The sequence below is a fragment of the Peromyscus maniculatus genome, chromosome 1, assembly GCF_049852395.1.
Source record: "Peromyscus maniculatus bairdii isolate BWxNUB_F1_BW_parent chromosome 1, HU_Pman_BW_mat_3.1, whole genome shotgun sequence".
NCBI lineage: Eukaryota > Metazoa > Chordata > Mammalia > Rodentia > Cricetidae > Peromyscus > Peromyscus maniculatus.
Genome location: NC_134852.1, coordinates 92,209,899 through 92,234,161, shown reverse-complemented (window position 1 = coordinate 92,234,161; position 24,263 = coordinate 92,209,899). Strand labels below are relative to the sequence as shown.

The 24,263-nt window shown below is 50.4% G+C and overlaps 1 protein-coding gene and 1 long non-coding RNA gene across 2 annotated transcripts; both read left to right on the top strand.

The window, feature by feature from the left end:
• The first annotated feature begins 296 nt into the window (after window positions 1–296).
• On the top strand, window positions 297–10,117 carry Wdr73 (WD repeat domain 73). Its single transcript, XM_006969989.4, has 8 exons — window positions 297–387; window positions 845–912; window positions 1,131–1,219; window positions 2,632–2,720; window positions 3,230–3,294; window positions 6,731–6,895; window positions 7,178–7,543; window positions 9,485–10,117. Exons 1-8 carry the CDS (start codon window positions 347–349, stop codon window positions 9,718–9,720), a joined length of 1,119 nt encoding a protein of 372 aa, XP_006970051.2. The 5' UTR covers window positions 297–346; the 3' UTR covers window positions 9,721–10,117.
• An 8,765-nt stretch (window positions 10,118–18,882) lies between these two features.
• On the top strand, window positions 18,883–23,273 carry LOC121829732 (uncharacterized). The gene is made up of 2 exons (XR_013042747.1): window positions 18,883–19,579; window positions 19,712–23,273. It is a non-coding gene; the product is annotated as an uncharacterized LOC121829732 (long non-coding RNA).
• Window positions 23,274–24,263: the final 990 nt, after the last annotated feature.

The following is a 24,263-nucleotide window of genomic DNA, read 5'->3' as shown; positions in this document are numbered from 1 at the left end:
TCACGCAAACTTTTAAATGAACTGTTCACCGTAGTTCCAATTAAGTCTGTACTGTACCTAGCTTTGGGACACTGACGGCTCTTTGGCTACATATACTTGATCCTAAAACACGGGCATATTCGATGTCTGCTCCGGTCATGCATGCAGCTGATATCGAAGAATCTGTTTTTGCGTCCTTTTGACCCGAACGCTGCGCACAGAACCCAGGAAGCATCAACTGAGCTCCGCGCAGCTCCGAGCGCTCCCGACACCGCGAGGCGGGAGACCACGCCCTCTCCTCGCGAGAGCGCGCGCCCGCCCGGGACGTCTGCCTGGCGGAAGTGGAGTGGCGGAAGCAAGAGTTGCTATGGAGCTCGCGGAGGACTGGCTGGTGGAGTCTTTGCGCTTGTAAATCGGGCCGTGGGCTGGTGGGCAGTGGGAGCAGGCGTGGGCAGCAGGGCCCCGGGTGCGGGCTCGCGGGCGGTGCCCAGACACGGCCGGGCGGAGGGTCCCGATCTCCGCCTCTCGGTCCTTTTGTAAGCAAGTAACGTGACCAGATGCTCACTCGTGAAGGCTGGTTATGTTGCACCGGCCTCTAGGTTAACCCGAACACAGGGTTTCCAATTGATTGTTCATCTCAACTTGGAGAAATCAACTTTGCGGAACCCTGGGGGTTCCACAGATAAGAACCAAGGATCGGTGCCTGGTCCTGTTCACACAGGGAGTAAAATGCGGAAAAAAGACTTGAGTCCCACATTTACCTGACTCCAGAGCCTGGATCTACTAATCCTGCAGTGATCTCAGAGTACTTGCTCAGCTGCACAGTATCGTGCACCATGTGATGTTTATATCCCCATCCTTGCAGGTACCAAGATTTCCATGCATTTGACCTCTCAGGAGCCACTCGAGTCCTTGAGTGGATTGGTGAAAAAGGTAATACACCTAGCCTGCCACTGAAGGAGATGAATTTCTGCCTCTTGGGCTGAGTTTTCAGGTCTCAGCCTTTAGAGAGACCCATCCAACTTCCATCCCCTGACACAAGGCTGCCCACTAATGAACGGGGAAGAAATTTATCCTTTGGGGGAATTTATAAATCCAGCCAGGACCCACGATGTTTCTCACAGTTGGTCATAGTTACTGTTTTGTTTCAGGAGTCTTTGTTGCTGGTTATGAAAGTTTGAAAAAGAATGAGATTCTTCATTTGATACTACCTCTCAGACTCTCTGTAAAGGAAAACCAGGTAACTTAAATAGAGAAACTGATTATAGGAGTCAACTTGTACTTACTGTGCATTTCTGGAGTGCCTGTTACCCACCAGGTACTGTCCCTGACAAGCTCTGGATCTGCCCTTAAAGCCTAGCAGAAGGAGGCTCCTGTGCATAGGGGTGAATGCTGAGGAAAGTCGTGGTTCACAAGAGAGCTGCTACAGATAAAGGACAATCTTACTTTATCAAAAATAGATTTAGGGAGTGGAGAGAGGATTCAGGGGTTGAGAGCACCTGCTGCTCTTCCAGACGACCTGCGTTTGATTCCCAGCACCCGCCCTGCAACTCACAGCCTTCTGTAGCCTTGTCCCAGGGCATCCAGCATCCTCTTCTGGCCTCCAAGGGTACCAGGTGTGCATGTGGTGCAGAGACATGCATGCAGGCAAAATACCCAGACACATCAAATAAATAATTTTTAAAAATAGATATAGGGGCTTGAGAAGTAGCTCAGTAGTATAGCACTCATAGCATGAGCAAGGCCTCTGTTCAATCCACGTGGCATCACACACACACACACACACACACACACACACACACACACACACACACACACGCACTAGGGTATAGGAGTCGGTAGAAACCAGATAGATGGGTAAGATCACCTAGGATGAAGGTGTGGGCTCCGAGGATTAAGAGAAGGCAGCATGGACAGAACCTTAGGGAATGTCTTTAAGTTGGAGAAAGAGAAGGTGTGAGTGGTAGCTGTGTAAGTCTAGTTAGTGGTTACTGCTGCTGCTAGCCAGGCTACACAGGGAGACTTCTGAAAACAGGAGGAGGAGGAGGAAAAGGAAAGTTTTTGCCGCATATGAGAGGCACAGGGGACAGGCTAGAAGGAGGCTTGGAGATAGTCAGGAAGAAAAAGAAGCTGCATGTGTAGACATTTACAGACATCGGCCTGCCAAGGTCCGGCTGAATAACTTTCATGGCCTCCTTCCCTAGTGCTCATCTGAAGTGTTCATCTGTAAAGCACGTGTTAGGGCTGGAGAGATGGCTTAGCAGTTAAGAGCACTGGTTGCCCTTCTAAAGGATCCAGGTTCAATTCCCAGCACCCACATGGTAGTTTACAACTGTCTGTAACTCCAGTTCTGGGGGATCTAGCACCCTCGCACAGGCAAAACCCCAATGTACATAAAGAAAATAAATCTTAAGGAAAAAAGAAAGAAAAGCAGGTGCTATGCTGGGCGGTGGTGGCGCACGCCTTTAATCCCAGCACCCCAGAGGCAGAGGCAGGCAGGTCTCAGTGAGTTCGAGGCCAGCTTGGTCTACAGAATTAGTTCCAGGACAGCCAAGGCCACACAGAGAAACTCTGCCTCAATAATACAAAACAAAAAAGAAGAAAGAAAAAACCAGGTGCTGTCTGATTTCTCCTCACCAATTTGTATTTTAGGGTTTATTCCCAGAGAGAGATTTCAAAGTGCGCCATGGAGGATTTTCAGACAGATCTGTCTTTGACCTAAAGCACGTGCCAGATACCAGGTATGGCCAGTCTGTGTCTCAGACCTTCCATTCTTTGGGGATGCCGGGAAATGCTCTCGGTGTCCTGTCTTCTTACCACCGTGCCCACGTCTCAGTCTCCAGACATGGGTGGGCACACATGGTCCTTGGGCACACGTAGATTTAGCATGTGAAGAAACCGTTAGCTTAGCAGCCATTTTGACTGGGGGAGCCAACAGGTCTCTGGAGTTGCTCCAGGGACGAACACAGAGTGGAAAGTCCTCTGAAGCTTCTCAGAGCTGTCTCAGTCAAGGGTATGTGTTCAGGCTCCCGACTTGTGTCCTTTCTAGGTGACCATCATGACCTGTGGAAGCCTGGGCTCAGTCTGTGGCTCTGAGCTGTGATCCTGTCCCTAAAGCAGGGTGAGCCTGCCCATCTGTTGAGGGCGGGCAGCTGGTTCTAGGGATCTTGAGTGGGCCGGAGGGGAAAGGCTGCCAGGGTGAGGGTGAGCTCCCCTCTGTCTGGACTGATCTTCTGTCTCTCTGGAACAGGTTGCTGGTGACCAGTGGCCTTCCCGGGTGTTCCTTACAGGTGTGGCAGATTGGAGAGGACAGTGGTGAGTGACGTTCACTTGGTGAAAACTGAGGTTTTAGGGAAGCGGCTCATACTCCTGCCCCTTCTGCTGAGCCATAAAGAAGCACTGAAGGGGGGGGGGGGGACAGGACAGCACAGGTCCTGCCTGCGTTTGTACAGCAAAGGAGAGATAGCATCCACAGGGTGGCAGACGGGCCGAACTGCTGCAGCTTCTCCGAACTTCCTGCAGGAACTGAGTTTACCAACCCAGCTCCTGGCAGAACACAGCGAGCCAGGGCCTCTCAGCTGGGCAGGGGCAGAGGAAGTGCTGAGCTGGGGCCACCCAGGAGCACTCAGCTGGAGGAAAGAAGAGGAAAAGACTTCGAGGAGGTCCCTCTTTTCACAGTGCACTAGTTCTGGGGGAGGAGAGTACCAAGTGAGCGAGAGGCTCCCCGGCAGTCTGCCCGGAGGTCACACTGCTTCCCAAGGGGCACAGAGAAGGACCAGGAAGTCCCCGTGTGGGGAATAGCACTGGGACTGCAGGTCCCTGTCAGGCAGGTACCAGAGCATGCGTCCCTTTAGCCTGATCCAGCCATTCCTTCCATCCCCCTGTGGGAGGCCAGCTCCCACTGTTTCCCCAGGGTACTCTTGAGGAGAGAGGGATAAGAAACGTCAGATAGAAATACAGTGTGGAGGGAAACACAGGATAGCCTCGGGAGGGCCTGGATCAACATCCACCGGCCCCTTTGGTCTCTTCTAAAGGGCTTTTTTATAAAAATGCCAAGGGGTGGAGCAAAAGACCTCCCCCCAGCACAGCCAAGTGCAGACCCTTCCAATCACCTGGTAACCACAAATGTGGTCAGTCCATCCCCCTATAAAGCCCTGCTGGGTAAAGCAAGCTCAGATCTCACTTGGAAATCTCTGTGGGCCTCCACACCCCTCCCGTGAGAGGCACCTCACAGCAGGAAGTGGCCACACCACGCCGTGGCAAAGCTTCCCACAGTGTCCTACTTCTCCCAGGCCCCCATGCCACACAGGGGACGCTGTTGAGCTCATCCCTGACCTGAGCATCTCCTGTCACTTGTCTGTGTGGTCCTTCCCATTCCTGTGTTGCTTTCCTACACATGTGGTAGGGGTTGATGCTGCTGCTGTTTGATGATTTTATTGAGGTATGTTTTACCTACCAGTCAAGTGGACAGGTCAATGACTTTTAGAGAAAACCTGCCAAGTTTTACAGTCATCATCATAAGTCAGTGTTAGAACATTTTTATTACTCCCAATAAGATCTGCTAGCCATTTACTGTTAATCTCACTCCCGCACCCCGCTGCAGACGTCACTAACATGTTTCTCTATAGGAGATCTGCCTGTTCTGAAAAAGTCTTGTCAGTGGGACCTTTCATGTAGTCTTCTGTGTCTGGCCACTGTCCCTTAGCATATGCTTCTTAAGACAGTCCATGTTATAGCGTCCATCGATAATTTGTTCTTTCTTCCCAAGAAAGAGTTTCTCTGTGTATCTTTGGAGCCTGTCCTGGAACTCACTATGTAGACCAGGCTGGCCTTGAACTCACAGAGATCCACCTGCCTCTGCCTCCTGAGTACTGGGATTAAAGGCGTGCGCCACCACTGCCCAGCAAGAGGCTGGATTCTGGTTTTATGTATATATGTAATTATTATGGTACTGGATGGAGAGGGAATTCAAGGCCTCAGATAGGCCAGGCAAGTGCTTTGATGTTGAATTATATTCCAGCCCCTCCTGAATCTTGGAGATGGTCTCCCTTCCCACAGTGGAGAGCCTTCCTCTAGCTCAGAGCAGCCCGTCTGGGGAGGGCTGGTTTCAGGCTCCTTGCTGTCAGCACAGGAGAGCCAGGCAGGCTCTGCTGAAGTGGCCTCAGTGCAGCTTTTGTGCTCCCTAGAGACCGGCTGCAGCCCTGCGGCTCAGCTGTGGTGTCTGCTGCAAGCACTTCGCGCTCCTGTGTTGAGAAATCTGGATGCAGTGCCCTGAGGGTGCCGTGGCCTCAGGGCCCAGGAGACCGTTCATGGTGCAGGGGACTGTCAGGAAGGAGCTGCCGCCGCACACTCTGTTCAGCCACCGGTGCCCTTCTCATACCATCCACTCACTGTGCGGACCAGGCCTGGCCTTTCACACTGGAGACCACACAGATCACCATCTTCATACAGTGTGGGTCTGAAGTAGTTCTTTTTTGGAGAAAGAAAACACAAAGCATAAAACAAGAATTTCTCTTTTAGCCGGGCGGTGGTGGCGCACGCCTTTAATCCCAGCACTTGGGAGGCAGAGCCAGGCGGATCTCTGTGAGTTCGAGGCCAGCCTGGGCTACCAAGTGAGCTCCAGGAAAGGCGCAAAGCTACGCAGAGAAACCCTGTCTCGAAAAAACCAAAAAAAAAAAAAAAAAAAGAATTTCTCTTTTAAGTAGTTGGTGCAGCAAATGACTTGTCCCAAACTGTTACAGGTCACGTCAAGAGAAGCACCAAGTGAATCCCGGCACTCCGGAGGCAAAGGCAGGCAGAGCTCTGTGAGTTCGAGGCCAGCCTGGACTACAGAGTGAGACCTACCTCCAAAAATTTAAAAAAAAAAAAAAAAAAAATGCAGAGATTAGATTAGAAACAGCTAGCTAACGGAACAGCCCGAGGCTGAGACAAAGCAAAACTACAGAAATGAGAACCAGACAAAAATTAAAATAATGTGTATTCCATTCCAGCACTAGGAGATGGAGGCAGGAAAATCAAGAGTTTGAGGCCAGCCTGGGCTAGCAGGATGCTGCCTCAAAAAAAAAAAAAAAAAAAAAAAAAAAAAACAGAGCAAAACAAAAAGGTCCCGCAAGATGTCTCGGCAGGTGAAGGTGCTTGCTGCCAAGGCTGACCATCTGGCAATCTAAATCCAATCCCAGGGCCACACAGTGGAACCAAAAATCCGATACCTGCAAGTTGTTCTCTGACCTCCACATGTGCATGCAGATACAATAATAAACAAAGCAAATATTTTAAAATGAAAGTACATCTTTCAGATTTGTTTCCTGTTTTCCCGTCTTCATCAGCAACGTCTTCATCACCGCCGTGAGCCGCTAGACTGGCGGGCTGTGGGAGCTCACAGCATATTTTGGAAGAAGCTATGCCGGTTCCTGAACTCGGAACTTGTTACCTTTCTCTAGAGATGTAACTGACCTCAGCAGCATGCCATGTTCTCCCTTCTATCTCCCCTCCGACAAACACGGCAGACCTGTGTGGTTTCAAAATGGCTGCAATGACTCATTGTCTCCCATTTGCAGAAATAGTTCATGAGACAAATTATGAAGACGTGAAAGTGATTTGTCAGGTTCAAGAATGTGAGCAAAACCCCGAGTGCTTTTGTCTCGGCACTGTCTCGCGGCCCTTAGCGCCCTCTCTCCCTGACCTTCTAAATGTCGGGGTTCTGGCCCGCCCTCACTGACACTCTGCACTCTGGCCCCTTCCCTTCCCTCAGATGTCATTGAAGCCGTCAGGACCATTGATGTGCAGGACAGAGAGGAGAGTCTCTGGCCTCGAATGTCTGTCTTCTCCTCTGGGGCACCTGGAATCCTCCACGGGGCGCGGCTCAGTGGCCTGAGGACTGTGGACTTAGAAGCCCAGAAGATCATGTACAGCTCAGGTACTGCCACAGTGCGCCCCCTGCTGGCTCCTCCAGCCTGCTCTCTCCCTTATCCCGGCTCAGCCCAGAGACATCCTCCAGCCTCTGCCAGATGCTGGGGGAACCTGGGGCATGCAGTGCAACCCTGGCCTCCAGGCCAGCACCCACTCAGTGGAGCAGGCTGGCAAGATGAAGGAAGGTGTAACATGACATGTTCTGCCTAGGCCTGGCCCAGCCCGCCAGCCCTGCCACATTGCCAGACCCACCCAACCCCAGCACCTTTTCTCTCCCCCTGTCTCCTAGGTACCAGTGATAATGAGTTGTTGAGCAGCCTTCAGGTCCTAGATGCGGACACCTTTGCTTTCTGTGGCACCTCAGGTCGGCTGGGGCTCGTGGACACCCGCCAGAAGTGGGTGCCACTGGAGACTCTGAACCCCAGCCCTGGCTCTAGTGGAGAGAGATGGTGTGCAGAAGTTAGGAACAGAGGCCAAGGCCCTGGGCCCTGCATCGCCAGCCTTGGCTCAGCTGGGCAGCTCTGTCTCCTTGACCCCCGGAATCTCTGTCACCCTGTGAGCTCAGCCCAGTGCCCAGTGTCCAAACCCAGCCCTGACCCAGAGCTACTGCGAGTGACTTGGGCTCCAGGCCTGGACAACTGCTTGGCTATTTCAGGTACTGTTGGGAAAGATGTGTCTGTTCCGCCACTGCTCTCTCCCCATACTTAACCCAGCTGCCGAAGTTCAGGTTGCCTACCAGGAACACCACTTTGGTCTCTGGACTCCTCAAAGGCGCATCGATCCCCCACCCTGGCCACTGAACTTGGCACCAATTGGCAATGGGCCTTATAAGCCTAGCAGAGGGTCAAGTATGTTGAAAGAATTGTAGACAGTACGATCTGGAACAGCCAGAGGTGTTGGTTGTTTTTTACTCTTTGGGGAGCCCACTACCCAGCTCCTAAATAATTACACACAGAGGCTTACTTTTAATTATAAATGTCCGGCCTTAACTTGGCTTGTTTCTTGCCAGCTTTTCTTAACTTTAAATTATTCCATCTACCTTTTCCTTCTGGGCTTTTTCCTTTTCTTACTTTCGGAATCTTACTTTCATTCTTACTCCGTGGCTGGCTGTGTAGCTGAGTGGCTGGTCCCAACGTCCTGCTCTCCTTCTTTGCTCTTCTTTTCTCCCAGATTTCTCCTCCTGTTTATTCTCTCTGCCAGTCCCACCTATCCTTTTTCCTGCCTTGCTATTGTCTGTTCAGCTCTTTATTAGACTAATCAGGTGTTTTAGACAAAGTAACACAGCTTCACAGAGTTAAACAAATGCAACCTAAAAGAATGCAACACATCCTTGCATTATGCTCCACAGCATAAACACATGTAACACATCTTCAACAAACATTCCACAGCACAGAGGCTGCATCAGAAAGGCAGCAGCATCTCATCGGGCTGCTTGTCTGCTTGTGTTTTTACTGTAGCCTCAGCAGCAGGCTCCTGAAGCCAGGGGGTTCTCGTTGTGAGCGTGAGTTCACTGGGGCCTCTAGAAGCCACTGAGAAAGGTCTGTTGACAGAAAAAAGGGAAAGTTCCAGGATCCAGAAAGAGCAGAAGAAACACAGTGTGCCAGAGAGGACAGGAAACAGCAACAGGGGATAGGGACAGATGGACCTCAGCAGACGGACAAGAAGGCCGACCCTAAAGACGAGGCAAGGCTGTCCGCTGCGGACCTGGAGGTGGAGGGGTTGGACTTTGGAGCAAATTGAAAGGGTTGAATTTTCTCCTGCCTCCATTTCCTGTGGAGATATTGTTATGAGGATTAGAGATGACACATGTTGAAGTTGGGGACATAACTCAGTAAAGCTTGCCATGCAAGCTTGAGGATCTGAGTTTATCCCAGAATAGAATCTATTATGTAAACCTGGACATTGCCGGGTGTGGGCGCCACATACCTTTAATCCCAGACTTGGAAGACAGAGGAGGTGGTTCTGTGTGTTTGAGGCCAGCCTGGTCTAGATAGAGTGTTCCTGGTCAGCCAGGGCTACATAGTGAGACTCTGTCTCACAAAGAGAGAGGGAGAGGGAGAGGGAGAGAGACACAGAGGAAGCGGGGATAAAGGTGGGGGAAAGCTGGATGTGGTAGTATGTTCTTATAATTCTAGCGCCAGGGAGGCAGAGACAGGTAGATCTCTAGGGCTCATTGGCTGGCCAGCCTAGCCAAATTAGTGAGTTCCAGGCCAATGAAAGGACCCTATGACAAAAACCATGGTGGAATATTCCTGAAAAATGGTACTTAAGGTTCACCTCGCTGACCTCCACATGCACAGACACACGTATACATACACACACACACAGATATACTCATGCCCGTGCGCGCACACTGACACGCACTTGCACGCGCACACATGCACTCATGCACGCACATACACAGTGCATCCCCCGCAGGCCTAGCTGTGATACGTACCCTGGCTGGGTGATAGGTATTCTCAGATGCTCACGGATACACCCCCACTGGTGCAGGTGGAGCTTTCTCTGTGGGTGGCCACCAAGTGTCTTGTGACAGGAAGTTGTCCAGGAAAGTGGGGGATGTGGGGTCACTCCTCTTTTCTGTGCTCTTCTCCAGGCTTTGATGGGACAGTGCAGATCTATGATGTCACATCGTGGGGTGGAAAGAAAGGCCAAGTGGAGCCTCTTTTCACTCATAGAGGCCACATCTTCCTGGACGGAAATGAGGTAGACGCTGCTCCTCTGGTCACCACCCATACCTGGCACCCTTGCAAACCCAGAACGTTGTTATCAGCGGCAAGTGATGCCTCTCTGCATGTGTGGGACTGGGTGGACCTCCAGGCCTCCTGCTGACACCAGCAGTTCCCTCCTGGGCCTCTGAGAAGAGGGGGCCTTGCTTGCGTGGCAAGGATGCTGATGGAGGACTCTGCGTGACCACGGGTCTACCACAGCTGTGGCTTCAGGGCGGTTAGCCTGCCCTTCTGTCCCTTCTTCCCATCTGTAGAATGAAGGTGGTAGTGACTGCCACCCAGGCGGGTCACAAGTCAAGTCTCCGAGATAGGTGGTGGGCGTGTGGCACACACAGCACTGGCTGGAAGCGGCTGGTGGCTCAGGAGCCACCTCTTCACGTGTGAAGTGGCGGCGCTGTTCCTGTCCTTCACTGCCTCGTGGTGAGAAGAGAGCTGGAGTGTGAATGTGGGTGTGAACTTTTTCACAGAAGGAAACAATGTCTAAGGGCCAATAAACATTGTGAAAAAAACCAGTAACAAGCAAATAGCTGTTCATTCATTTAGTTAGTTAGTTTTCAGATGGGGAGTGAACCCAGGCTCTGCTGAGTTCTGTCCTAACCTCTTTTCATTTCTTTTGAGTTTTTCCTGGGGTGTGTGTTGGGACGGGGTCTGTGTGTTGGTGTGTCTCTGCACACCTGTGAGTGTGAGCACTAGTCAGTGCTGGCAAGGTGGGTTCATGGTGAGTCCTCTCGGCTTGGCTAAAGGATACATCCTGCTTTGTGTGTGCACTGTGACCTCTGCTTGCTGGTGGAGTGGAGTGAGCTCTGCCTTCGTCCCTGTTGGAGGAAGTGTAGTCAGTGGTCTATGGCTGTGAAGAAACACCGTGACCATGGCAACTCTTATAAAGAAAAACACTGGGGCTGGTTTACAGTTTCAGAGGCCTAGTCCATTATCATCTTGGTGGGAAGCATGGTGCTGGAGAGGTAGCTGAGAGTTCCACATCTGGATCCACCAGCCACAGGAAGAGAGTGACACTGGGCCTGGCTTGAGCTTCTGAAACCTCAAAGCTCCACCCCCTATGACACACTTCCTCTAACAAGGCCACACCCCCAGTAATGTCTGACCATTTTCATTCAAACCACCATAGATCCCATCCTTATTTAGCCTTAATTCCTAGACCCCAACTCCAAATATCACACTGGGAATTGGGACTTCAGTGTATGAATGGGTAAGGGGTACACACTTTCTTTGTTAGCACTTAAATATTTGGGAATAAGAAAAACATTGGGAGGCAGAGGCAGGCAGATCTCAGTGAGTTTGAGGCCAGCCTGGTGGATAGAACTAGTCCTAGGACAGCCAGGGCTGTTACACAGAGAAACTCTGTCTCGAAAGACAAAAAAGAAAGAAAAAACCTAACAATGTTTTAAAGTAAATTTTATTTATTGTTTTTGAGACACGGACTCAGTGTGTAAAAGCTCAGGCTGCACTTGAACATGCGGGCTCTTCTCAGCCTCCTGAGGCCATCCCAGCAGATATAGCTTCTCCTCTCTTTAATACAAGGCTGAGAGCCCAGGTGCCCTCCCCTCCTCCCTCAGCTTCCTGAGTAGCTGGGAGACGGCGTGTGCCACGGGACCAGTGTGGAAATGAAGTCTTTGATTATTCACAGTGAAGCTGATGGAGGTTTCGTCATGGAGAGCTCTGAGGGCTGCAGTCTCACGACATGACGTTCATGCTCAGAGTTTCAGAAGCTTTCTCGTCCCCGCCCCTCCTGGAGCTCATTCTGGATCTCTGCTCCCCACTCTGCTCAGTGGTGTCACACTGATAGCTCGAAATTGGCCGTGGTGGGAGTATTGACATCGCAGAAACTTGGCAAATGTTACAAAGCAGGGCTCTTGTTTCCCCAGAGAGCGGGATTACCAGCAGGCACTTGCTAGGCGATAGTGTTTCCCTCAGCGAGAGCAATGAGTAATTTCGGAAATCGGAGAGTGATGTGTGAGCTAGAAGGTGCTTTGCTCAGATGTATCAGTCAGGGGCAGGCCAGGAAGACCAAACCCACACCGGGTAATTGAATTGCATGGCACGGGGCACAGGAAGCAGAGGAAGGCGAGGCTTGCAGAGGTAAACAGCGCAGCACGTCTGGAGGCAGCAGACTTCCAGGTAGGGACCGTGCAGTGTTCGTGTGTGGCCAGAGCCTGGATGACGGAGCGGAGGCTGCCCCGGGGCCTCTAGACGCACAGAGAAGATGGCTGGCTACCACGGAAGTGCGGTGACAGAATGGATCGGTCAAAAGGAAGGTTCCCGGAGGTAAAACTAATTTCCCTTCAGACGAGCTGCACTGGGAAAGGCAACCTCACCCCACAGGCGGCCGTGAAGGGGAAGCATTAGCAGAAAGAGAAGGCCAGCCTAATGGGCCTTAAGGGAGCCAGAGCTTTCCCTTCAAGTCCTGGGATATTAGCGTTAGGACACTGTAGACAGCCAGGGGGGGTTCCTGACTCTCGGCTCTCTCTCTCTCTCTCTCTCTCTCTCTCTCTCTCTCTCTCTCTCTCTCTCTCTCTCTCTCTCTCTCTCTCTCTCTCTCTCTCTCTCTCTCTCTCTCTCTCTCTCTCTCTCTCTCTCTCTCTCTCTCTCTCTCTCTCTCTCGGTGGGGGGTGTTAGTTCCATACTGTGACCTAGCCTAACCTGGCCTATGTGCCATTTAGAATCCAGTGGTGTCCTTGAGTAGGGAAAGGGGGTGGGGCTAGGCCGGCTCACAGCTGCAGGTGGAAGGGAGATGAAAGGCTACAACATGCTTGTTTTTAAAATTTTCAAGACAGGGTTTCTCTGTGTAGCCCTGGCTGTCCTGGAACTCATTCTGTAGACCGGGCTGGCCTTGAACTCATCGATGCGCCACTACTGCCCAGCACAACAGGCTTGCTTTCCTTTCCACTCTTTCCCAGAGAAAACCTTGAGGGGCGTGGCTGGATTCGGGAGATGAGAAAGGCCGCGGTGGAGAAGGTGATGCTCTAGACCCGGTTTCTCTCACGTAGCCTCCTCCAAACATTTCTGAAGGGCACACACCGCACTGGGCGCTAGGATGAGATCCTGAACTGCATAAGCCAGGGCCTCCCCAGGGAAGGCAGCAGACACCCTGACAGCGTGGGTGAGCTGCCCACGTTCACACAGGGAAGGCGACAGCTGAGTTGTATCCTGTGTGGCTCGGGTAGATCACGAGCAGGTCCCTGAGCTCAGGAGCCAGCATTAAGAAGACAGACAAGCAAGCAAACAAACAAAACCATTCTGGACCTGGCATCGTCAGCGGCACAGCTGGCTGTACTGAAGAGCACTAAGCCGTGAGCCACTGAAGAGTCGTGAGGCTGCTGCTCGGTTCTCACTCTAAAGCAGATGCCGCGACCCAGGGCTGTACAGGCCCCTCCGCGGTGCCCCCTCCACAGGGCCGAGGGAAGGTACCCACGGTTCTACCCTCCTACCGGATCATCCTTCAGATAGATGCGGGGGACCCCAAATTTTTTGTCCAAATACTTCCACCTGCTTCTGAAGCGTGCACAGCCTCTGGATGCTGCCCACCAGGGGCAGAACAGTGTGTGCGCTCTAGGCCTAGCAGGTAGCCAGGGGTGGCTGTGAGGGGTGTGGGCAGAGCTTAGACTTACAGCATGGGCATCCATACATTTGCCTGCAAGAGCATTGTCCATCAACCGGGGATGGAAAACCCACGTAATGGGAAGGAAATACTGGCGCATGCTACCTCAAGGACCAACTTCAATCCCAGCACTCAGGACGAGCAGATCTGTGCGAGTTAAGGCCAGCCTGTTCCATATAGTGAGCCCCTGCCTCAGGCAAACAAACAAGGAATTACATTGGTTGATACTTGGACGTTTTAGTGTGTATGGCCTTCCGTGCGTCCTTTATCGAGGGTCTCTGTTAAGTGAGTTTGGTTGGTTGGTCCTCTCCCTCTGTGCTACCTCTTCATGGTGCTGGAGTCAAGCCCACAGACTTCCATGCGATGTAGGCAGGCACTCTACCAGCCCAGGGGAGCTGTTCTGAATGGTTGCGATCTGGTTGAGAACTAGGCCTCGGATCAAGATTCTCTTTGTTTTGCAGAACCTGGAACAGTGTGGTCTATGGAAGGAAGGAAGGACATACCTGTTACATGACCAGTCAGCCATTCTTCCCAGGGACACACCATCCAGAGCAGCATGCCCTGGGTTCTGCATCTCCTGAGAAGACCTTGTTCCACACAGGATACCCTTTAACTCTTCAGACTTGGTTCCTGACGGGGAGCCCTGCTCCTACAAGCTGTAACTCCCGGCAGCCTGTCATTAGGAGGCTGAGGCAAACTGGTTAAGACCCCAGATGCAGCCGGGTGGTGGTGGTGGTGGTGGTGGTGGCGGCGGCGGCGGCGGCGGCGGCGGCGGCGGCGGCGCACCTTTAATCCCAGCACTCAGGATGCAGAGGCAGGTGGATCTCTGTGAGTTCAAGGCCAGCCTGGTCTACAGAGTGAGATCCAGGACAGCCAGGGCTACACAGGGAAACCCTGTCTCGAAAGAAGATCCCAGACTTGGCTAGGCATGGTGGTGCATAACTTTAATCCCAACACCGGGAAACTGAGGCAGACAGACCTCTGTGAATTCCAGGCCAGCCTGGGACTACACAGTGAGCTCTCACTACACGGTGAGACCCTGTCTCAAAAAACTGAAGTATTTCTTTGTGTGCCTTGCCCACACTGGACAAGCGCTGTCCTGCTGAGCAGTATCCGCGGCCTCAATGCTTTTGAGTAAAAAAGTGACTTGAGTCAAATCACAATCGGCACCTGCGGGGCTGGAAGGCTGACTCAGATGGAGGGCACTCGGTGCTTTGCATACCTGGGCTCAGTTCCCAGCACTCTCATGGTGGCTCACATTGTCTGTGACTCCAGTTCTAGGGGCTTCAACACCATTTCTAGTCTCTTCAGCTACCAAGCACACATGTGGTCCAACACCCAAAACGTTAAGTCAAAACAGGGCATGTGACAGTCATATCTCATGTGACTGCTGGACCCGGTTCACTCACTGTCTGAGGGCCCCATTTAGAAGCCCTGACAGACATTATATAAAGCAGCTGTCTAAAGTGTCTGTCTCCCTAAAGATTATAAAGTATGGAGGAGGATACCCAGCCCTTCTTGTTACTTCGCTGGGGGGGGGGGCGGGATGTGGGGAGCGGATGAAGTCCCGAGGGGATGTGTATTGTTGACATGGACACTGCCGACCGCTATGCCGAGAACCCGGATGCCTCAGACCCACGGGAATGTCAGGGCTCCCCAGGTCAGGCTCCCCAGGTCAGGCTCGGGGGGTGGGGCACAGCGAGGCTGTCCCTTCTCCAAGAACAAATGCAGAAGCCTGGCTAGTGGTGTACACCCTTGATCCCAGGAGGCAGAGGCAGGCAGATCTCTGTCAGTTCAAGGCCAGCCTGGTCACCAGGGCTGCTACGTAGAGAAATCCTGTCTCAAAAAAAAAAAAAAAAAAAAAAAAGGCTGGCAGTTTATGACAGTTTACAGCTTCCTCCTCCTGGATGACTGCGACCTGAGATTACCCCTCTACAAAGACCTCCTACTAGAGTAGCTAACCAGCCTCCCTGACCAGCTGAATACAGTAAACATACCGCCTTGATTCATAAAATAAATTCACCGAGTACACCGAGAGTACTGGTGTGTCTCCATCAGAGTGCACAGCCCACCTGATCCCAGCTTCTCTGTACGAGCTCAGGGTCTCTCATTCCTTCAAGTCCTGGTCACCCAGTCAGGTTATGTCCAAAGCTGTGCAGGTCACAGCAGGGAACAGCACTAAGACAACCTCAGGTGGGTATTAGATGAAATTCTCTAGTCCAAAGAAGCATCCAGCAAATGTTACTGCAAAGATCTGTGGGGTTTTTTTGTTTTTTTTTGGTTGTTTTTTTTTTGGTTGTTGTTTTTTGGTTGTTTGTTTGTTTTTCCTGATCCTTACAGTACAAAACTACTTCAAGCATTGCTGGATTCCCACCAAAGAATTTCTCATTAGAAGAGTGAGATGGCTGGAGAGATGGCTCAGAGGTTAAGAGCACTGGCTGTTCTCCCAGAGGTCCTGAGTTCAATTCCCAGCAACCACATGGTGGCTCATAACCATCTGTAATGAGATCTGGCGTCCTCTTCTGGCATGCAGGCATACGTGCAGGCAGAACACTGTATACATAATAAATAAATAGATCTTTAAAAAAAATGTTTTTTCTGGTCTCTACAGTACAGAACTACTTCAAGTATTGCTGGATTCCCACCAAAGAGTTCCTCGTCACAAGAGTGAGGTGGCTGAAGAGATGGCTCAGAGGCTAAGAGCTCTTGATGCTTTTGGAGAGGGCTGGAACTTGATTCCCACACCCACAATTGTCTGCAACTGCAGCTCCAGGGGATCCATCACCCTCTTCTGGCCTCTGTGGGCAACTGCACACATGTACACATACACATAAATAAATTCTTAAAAACCTGAAAAAGACATTTTAAAACAATCCGTGCCGTTTTTATTTTCTGGATTTATAAGAAAACAACTCCAACTTCTGATTTCTGGAATGTTACTTTGAAAACAATCTCCAGTAACAGGCGCTCTGCAAATAGACATCCTTTGAAAGGACTGAACTGGGAAGAGGAAACTGAGCAGAGCCAAGTCTCAGGGCAAGACAGGTGCTCAATAAACCGGAGCTCTGTGGTGCAGATTTGATCACACTGTGTGAAGATGTCTCTGTTTTACCTCATCTGCCCACGGCACCTTCTGATTGCTTTACTAGAGAGACGAATGACCAATAGCTAGGCAGGAGAGGATAGGCGGGACATCTGGGGAGAAAGGAACTCAGGAAGAATCTGAGAGGCTGGAGATTCTCATGGGGGAAGTCTGACAAAAGGTACTGAGGAGAGGTAACCGAGCCATGTGGCAGAACATAGATTAATATAAAGAGGTTAATGCAAGTTAAAAGAGCTAGTTGGGAACAAACCTAAGCTAAGGCCACGCTTCCATACTTAATAATTAGTCTCCGTGTTATTATTTGGGAGCTGGTGGTCCGCTGTCAGCACTTACCGAGCCCCTCCCACCAAGTTCCAGGAGTGCAGATGTGATGCTTTCTCACGTGCTTCCATAGGCCAGGCACGGTGACACTCACCTTTAATCCCAGCAGGTGGGTCTTTTTGTAGTCTGGTCCAGGCTAGTCAGGCTACATAGTGAGGCCCTGTCTCAAGAAACAAAGCAGTATGAAGACAATTTTTTAAAACACAATTTATGTATCCATTTATTTATATGATGTGTGTGTGTGTGTGTGTGTGTGTGTGTGTGTGTGTGTGTGTGTGGAGGTCAGAGGACACCTTGAGTCTTCCATCTTCCACTCTGTTGGGGCAGGATCTCTTCTGACTGGCTGGTGCATACTCAGGCCACCTGGCCATCAAGCTTTTGGGGTCCTGTGGTCTTCTCCCAGCTAGCTGATGGTACAGTGGGATCACAGATTCACACTGCGCTGCCTGGCTTTACGAAGTTTCTGGGGATTCAAACTCGGGGCCTCCTGCTTTGCAAGCAAGCACCCTTCCCCACGGAGGCATCTCTCCAGCTCTTTAAAATATGTGTCCCTGTGTGGGTGCACATGTGTGTAATCATGTGTGAACTGCCTTGCCACGGGCTACATGTGGAGGTCAGAGGACAACTTCAGGGAGCCGCCCTCACCTTCTGCCTTACTTGAGATAGGGTCTCTGCTATTTTCCTACGATGCATGCTTGGCTGGCTGGGCCATGAGCTTCTGGGGCTTTTCCTGTCTCTGCCTCCCACATCGCTGTAATTTGCTGGGATTACAGACGTGAGCTAGACACTTGTACACGGGTCCTGGGGAGTTGAACTCGGGCCCTCATGCCTGCACAAGTGTTCTTACCCACTGAGATATCTCCCCAGCCCTACCTTCTTAAAGAATGTCTGAATACTGGAACCACACAACAGCAACAAAACCAAACAGACAACAAACCCACAGCCCATCAAAACGACAGCTCTCAGCGGACAAGGTTCATCTGGAAGGCTCTTCACACCTCCGATCCTTCTGCTCTGTGTTCGTGGTGTTATTAGAAGTAGAGAAGAAGGGGGCTGGAGAGATGGCTCAACGGTTGAGAGCACTGGCTGCTCTTCCAAAGGTCCTGAGTTCAGTTCCCAGCAACCACATGGTGGCTCACAACCATCTAGAATGAGATCTGGTGCCCTCCTCTGGCTGCAGACATACATGCAGGCAGAACACTGTATATGTAATAAATAAATACATTTTTAAAAAAAGAAGTAGAGAAGAAGACACCTTTTCAAGCTGGGCGGTGGTGGCACACGCTTTTAATCCCAGCACTCGGGAGGCAGAGGCAGGCGGATCTCTGTGAGTTCAAGGCCAGCCTGGGATACAGAGTGAGATCCAGAACAGCCAGGCTACACAGAAAAATCCTGCCTCGAAAGAAAAAAATATTTTAAAAAGATGCCTTTGCTGTGGAGCAGAAAAAAACCCTCCAAATGTGAGGGATGGAGAGCTTGGTGGACCTGTATTTCAGGATAAGAGGTAAATATTTCCCCCAAGATGTCAGCATTTTTCTCCTGAGGAAGACTTGGGTAGTGGGGACAGGATACGAGCCATGGTTGGCAACTCACAGTCCCTAATGCTGCCCTCAGGACTGTCTCTCCTACTGTTCCAAGCACTCTGGAGAGGAGCGCTCACTGCTGGGATCATAGGGCACTACCAAGTACTATTCTTCACATGCTGTTTTGGGGAGCTGAACACCACCAACTACTGTTTTTACTTCGTTTTGTTTTGCTTTATTTTGTTTCGCGAGACAGGGTCTCACTTTGTAGCCTTGGCAGGCCCAGAACCCATTATGTAGACCAGGCTAGCCCCAAACTCATAGAGATCCAACCTCCTCTGCCTCCCGAGTGCTGACATTAAAGTAGTGTGAAGTAAAGACGAGGCCAACTTCTGTTTTTTAGTTCTGTTTTCCCTGTCCGTGGGTCAGTCCCTTCCAGAGCTGACTTTCTTTTAAAAGCTGAAGTACCTAGAAGAGCAGCACCTGGACGAACCAGCCCCAAAGCTGAGATTCAAGTGCTCCAACTGCTGAGCTGCGGTGTCTCTGGCTAGACTCTCAACCTTGATCAGAACTTCTTAGCCCTAGTATAATAACTCTCTTCCACAAAGGGGGTCTTACTTCTTAAGACTGCAAGGTTTATGAACAGATAATAAAAATGCAGGACCACAGGAAGCTAGCATTGGAAGTTACCGGATACTCTAACTACAGCTCTGTCGGAACTGAAACAATCATGACGCAGGTACCCCGGGGACTTGGCCCAGGTTGCATGGTTGGCTCATGACCAGAAAGAGGAAGGCTACTCTGCTCCAGATGCCATGTATTCTGGAACGTTTTGGTGGCAAACGCAGGCCCTGCGGACCGGAGTGGGTTGGAAGCTACAAGATTAGGGATATCCTCTCCAAGCCCAGTGAGCAGAAGACCTGCCCCCATCGCCAAGAACGCAGCCAGTTAAGAGGGCAGGGGCAGCCTGACCCTGACTCTCAGCCTGGCCACGCCCACCCGGCGGGGCGGAGACAGGCCGGAGCCTCTTCCTCCTGGACCACAATGCATCCTCACGTGACCCTCAACCCTGCGGGGATCCGAAGCTCGATTGGACAACCCAAGGCCACAGAACCCGAGAAGCAGAGCCATGAGCCCCAGGACTCAGCAATTACTACATTTCCCAAAGGCCTCCACACCCAGACTGACAGCAGCATTACCCAATGAAGTGTGAGGACGCCTCAACGCCTATTTGCAGGAGGCGAATCGTTGGCGAGGGGCGGGGCCTTCGTGCTTCTTTGCGGCGGGAAGGTGCGGCCGGTGTAGCCGCAGGAGGGTTGGTCCTACGAGCGGGAGGGTCACCACTCCGGGCGCCGAGCACCCCGGGTCTTTTCAAAGTTCACTCACGGCAGGGGCAGAGGTATTTATCCTTACCTGGTGTACAGGTGAATCACCAGTATGGAGCTCCAAGTCAGGTTGTCATTTTCTACCCTGTAACGTGCCTGTCATGCGAAACTGCATCACACAGCCCACTTATTTCCTGCACACACAGGCCTCGACACTAACTCATCAATAGCCAACTGTGGGGAATCTGTTCCGGGCAAGCACTGGACTGGAGCTATGCTGTGGTGGGAAAAAGAAAAAGCACAGCATTCCCGGTGGAGTCGAGTCAGGCGGAGAGAACCCTTCCAAAATGCTGCTCTGAACAACCCAGTGCCCTGCAGAGCAGCGTGCTTCGAGCCAAGTGCAGATGTGTTCAAAGCCAATGTGTGGGAATACTGCAGAGGGGCCGGGAGAGCCCAGAAGGGAAGAGGGGGTGGGGGCGTCAAGGAAAGGGGGCAGGAAGGCACTTAGCACTTAATTTAATCTGGGTTTTTGAGGCTGCAATGGGTACCTTATCTGTATGTAATTCCAGCATTCAGGGAGAGGCAGGAAAATGGAGACTTCTGGCCAGCCTGGGCTACACAGGGAAGACCTTGCCTCAAAAATAAAAACTGTTGTGTTTTTGGTATTTGGTGTTAAGGACCAAACCCAGGGTCTGACACATGCTAACCACAGGCCAGCACACGACTAGCTTCCAACCCATTCCCTGGACCAGCCTAGGAGTTTCAGAGTTGCCTTAGGGACCAAAACGGTTTGACAAAGGCCTAGCCCAGGAGAGTTTGGGGTTCTCATCCTTGGACAGATTTTACATCACCAAGCTGTCTCCTGGAGTGAGATCTTTCACTCCGTGGTATTCTCCCACAACTGCTTCAAGCAGGTGTTACACACTCAGAGTTGAGAGATCCTAGGGTGAGCAGCAGAGAGGAATTCAAGGACAAGTGGGCCCTGGGGCCACAGCCATTGTTCAGGTTACCAAGACTACCTAGACCACAGTGGGCTGGGGTAAGGAATGTAGCAAAGCAAAGGGAATTGATCTGTCTCTGCACCTCTCCACCACTCACAAAGTTTTATATCCATTTCCCCCATGGCTTTGGGTAATTTTGTCTGAAGTGAAAAAAAAACCTATTATTTTGCCCAAAGATCTGAAAAAGCCTAACAGAACCCTTCATGTGAAAATCTCCATGGCCATCTGAGAGACAGTGGGTGGAACAAGGCAGCTGTCCCCAAGGAGCCTCCTGGTTCTGAGGTAGAGACCCCTGCCCCGATTGGGGTAAAGGGCCAGGAAAAATGATTGTCACCTGCAAGGACTGATCAGTTACAACGGTGACAGCCCTGCTGACTGGAGTGACTGGAGGGTCGATGGGAAAGGAGCTAACATGTCGATTTTATAGTATCTGTTCTTTCATCTGTTTGTTCCTGTTAGTGTCTCGTGCTTCGCCTCGGTGTTTGAGACTTAAAAAAGTGTATGTGGGGGCAGGGAAGGCACGCAATGATGCAAATGTAGAGGTCAGAGCCCAGCTTCTGGGGGTCAGCTTCCTCCTTTCTCTGCATGGGACTCAGGTTGTCAGGCTTGGTGGCCATCTTCTTTACCCACTGAGCATTCTTTCCTGCCTGAGACACTTTTTGCCATGTAGCACAGGCTAACCTTAAACTTGGTATGGGGCTAGAGGGTCTTCATCTTCTAATGCTGGGATTATGGGTTTGAGTCCATTCCCTTTCTTTGGCTTTGATAATAAATTTGAATGCCCAGTGTGGTGGCCAATGAATATAACCCAGTACCTGAAAAGCTGAGGCAGGAAGATCTGCAAAATTGAGGCCAGCCTGGGCTAGACTCTCAGACCTTGCCTCATGTAAACAAAAGTAAAAGTTTAAGAGAAACTAATATGATGTAGCTAAGTGACCAGAGGGGTATGGTTAGCAGGTACTAGTAATGGTACCAAGCACCTCAAGTCTCCACTGTCCTGGAGTGAGGCTACTTACTTACCTCAGAAAGTTGTCAGGGAATGAGAGGTCAGGAGGAGCTTACACAGCCACTCTGTCACTGTGATGTACCCTTTGATTGTGCTATAAGATATCATGGTGTGTCTCAAACCAAAGGAGAATTCTGTGGAGAAGTCATCTCATTATGACTTGATTCAATTGTAAAATACTAAAAGCAGAAGTGTGTGACACAATTTTTGTCTAGAACCATTTCTGACGAGCTTCCCACACTCTACCCACACCATCAACTTCAGGGCAGATGCAAAGTGGCACATGTGGGTCCTGCTGCTCCATTGTTTCTGGATCTGGGTGCTGGTCGCATAAGTGTATGCAGCTTGTGAGACTGAAATAAGCTATATACTTCAATGTACTTATCTGCCATAGTTCAGTAAAAATTTAAAATACGGGGCTGTTTCAGGGTATGATTATATACTGGATTAATGTACGAGAGTCGCTGGGCATGGTGGCACATGAAACAGTAGTCCCTTGAGAAGTAATTGGGAAGTACTTGGGAAGCAGAGGCAGGAGGATCACTATAAGTCTATGGCTAGCCATAGCTACAAAGGAAGACCCTTATGTGATGGATATTCTTGGTTGTCAACTTGACATCTGGAATTAACTAAAACCCATTTGACTAGGCACACCAGTGAAGGATTTTTGCTTAATTAAATCATGTGAGGTGGGAAGATCCATTTCTAACCTGGACCCATCTCTAATCTGAGCCACGCCTTCTGCTGGAAGCCTCTAAAAGGACACGGAAGAAGGAAGCTTCTCCCTTTGCCTACTTGCTTTCTCCTTGCTAACAAGTCCATTCCTGCACTGGCATTAAAGCCTACTTCCTCAGGATTCCAGCATTATACTGAAGCCCAGCTGAGACATCCAGCCTCACGGCTGAACAACTACTGGGTTCTTGGACCTTCCATTCAAAGGCAGCATTGTTGGATTAGCTGGACCATAGCCTGTAGGTCACTCTCATAAATCCCCTCTTTATAGAGAGGTTCATTCTGTAAGTTAAGGGTACTCTAGAGAACCCTGACTAATACACTGTCTCAAATTAAAAAAAAAGCAGTAAAAGTAATCTATAATCTCTGAAGTTTCACTTCTTATCCAAATGGGGGTGAGGGGAAGATCCAGATTTCAACTACAGAATAAGCCTGAGGTGATGGCAGTCTGGGCAATGGATAGTCTCTGTCATTTTTTAATAGAGTTGGAAGTCTGCACTCAGGTAGAATTTATCCTTCTCAGATCTCTGATGGCACTGATGACTGGGCTAGCTGTAGCTTTGTCAGCTTAGAAACATCAGGCAACCAGAGTCTTCCATGAGGTCACAGCCACCTTATTAATTGATCAATGTATTAATTAATTAAAGCTACTAAGTCTCTAAAAAAGAGAGAGAGAGAGAGAGAGATAAACAGGTTCTGAATATAGACTTACAGATGCTTTTCATCGGGCCAAAGACATTTCAGTCCAATCCATACCTGGCGCTCTAGGTAGAAAAGACAGTACGTATTTCAAGGCAAATTGATAATACTACAAGTACTGAGACTGTGGGTCTGAAAGTTCCTAATGAGTTCGTAAGTTTTAACTCCTGTTTCTGGTTTACATCTGTCACAACAGGTCTCCACTTGGCTGACAGACACATGCAAGCATCATTTGCTGACGAGCCCTGGACTTGCTGAAACCTGATATGGACCAAGTTAGCTGATATACATGCCATCTCTTCAGCTGGTCAATAAAACGCTCCCTCCCTGCCTTTGACTAACATTCCGGCTTTCCAGGGCCCTGACAACAACGTCCCAATATCAGCAGGAGGTAACTACAGAAGAGAAAACATCGCCCTTGTTCCCCCCTACCCCAGAATGTTAGATCAAATGGGAATTTATGTCATAGGGAACCTGAGATAAAGTAATAACTGGCCCCCATTCGCATTTCCGAGTTCTCTCAGGATAAGGAACTGTCAGCCATCATAGGGCTTTTGGCCCTTGTGCTTCTGCTAATTACTGTTGGCTCTTATGTCACTGATGTCTTAACTAAATGATGATTCCTGTCTGGGTACCACTAAACTGATGATGCTAGAATCCCAATATCAGCCCCTGGGCCAAAGCCATGACACACTTGCAGATGGCAAAAACTGAATAAAAGGAGGCTCACTTTGCCGTTGATAATGGGAAAACTCTTATGTCTTGGTCCAATTAGTCTCCAAAATAATCTACTACCCTGGTGATAAAGTCTTTTACCAAAAAGAAACATCTCCAAGATTGGAGATGATATACTACTCAGGGGGGAGTGAAAGGACCAAGCAGACACCATAGCAGGATGTCAGTCTTCTCTCAGAGATCAAGCCTCAATTTCAGTTTCCTGAGACTTGAGCAAGCAGTTTCTGGGAGGGCCATGAACAAAAGACATAGTCCTTGCAGTAGCTCCCTTTCTGCATGTACTCTGACTGCTCAAGGTTCAGCCAGATGTTTACTGTCTGGGACCCCTCACCAACTTAGAGCTATGTGCATGGGTCCGTGTGAATGTGTGAGGCCAGCCAGCCCCCATGGCAGCTCAAGGACAGAGCCTGGGCCACTGAGTGAGCCCCCACAGTCAGTATGTGCTAGGTCAGCCAGCCTCCATGGCAGCTCAAGGACAAAGCCTGGAACTTATCCAGACATGCCCAAAAATGATAACTGTAACCCCCAAGCAGTAAATTCAAAGGTTGCATACCCTCACTCAATCATATGATGCCAAGGCTTATA

Excerpts from the sequence above, each read along its gene's own strand:
- Wdr73 (XM_006969989.4), top strand. The coding sequence starts at position 347 with ATGGAGCTCGCGGAGGACTGGCTGGTGGAGTCTTTGCGCTT. Across the intron at positions 913-1,130 it reads TGAGTGGATTGGTGAAAAAG|GAGTCTTTGTTGCTGGTTAT; the intron begins GTAATACACCTA and ends GTTTTGTTTCAG. Across the intron at positions 3,295-6,730 it reads GCAGATTGGAGAGGACAGTG|ATGTCATTGAAGCCGTCAGG; the intron begins GTGAGTGACGTT and ends CCCTTCCCTCAG.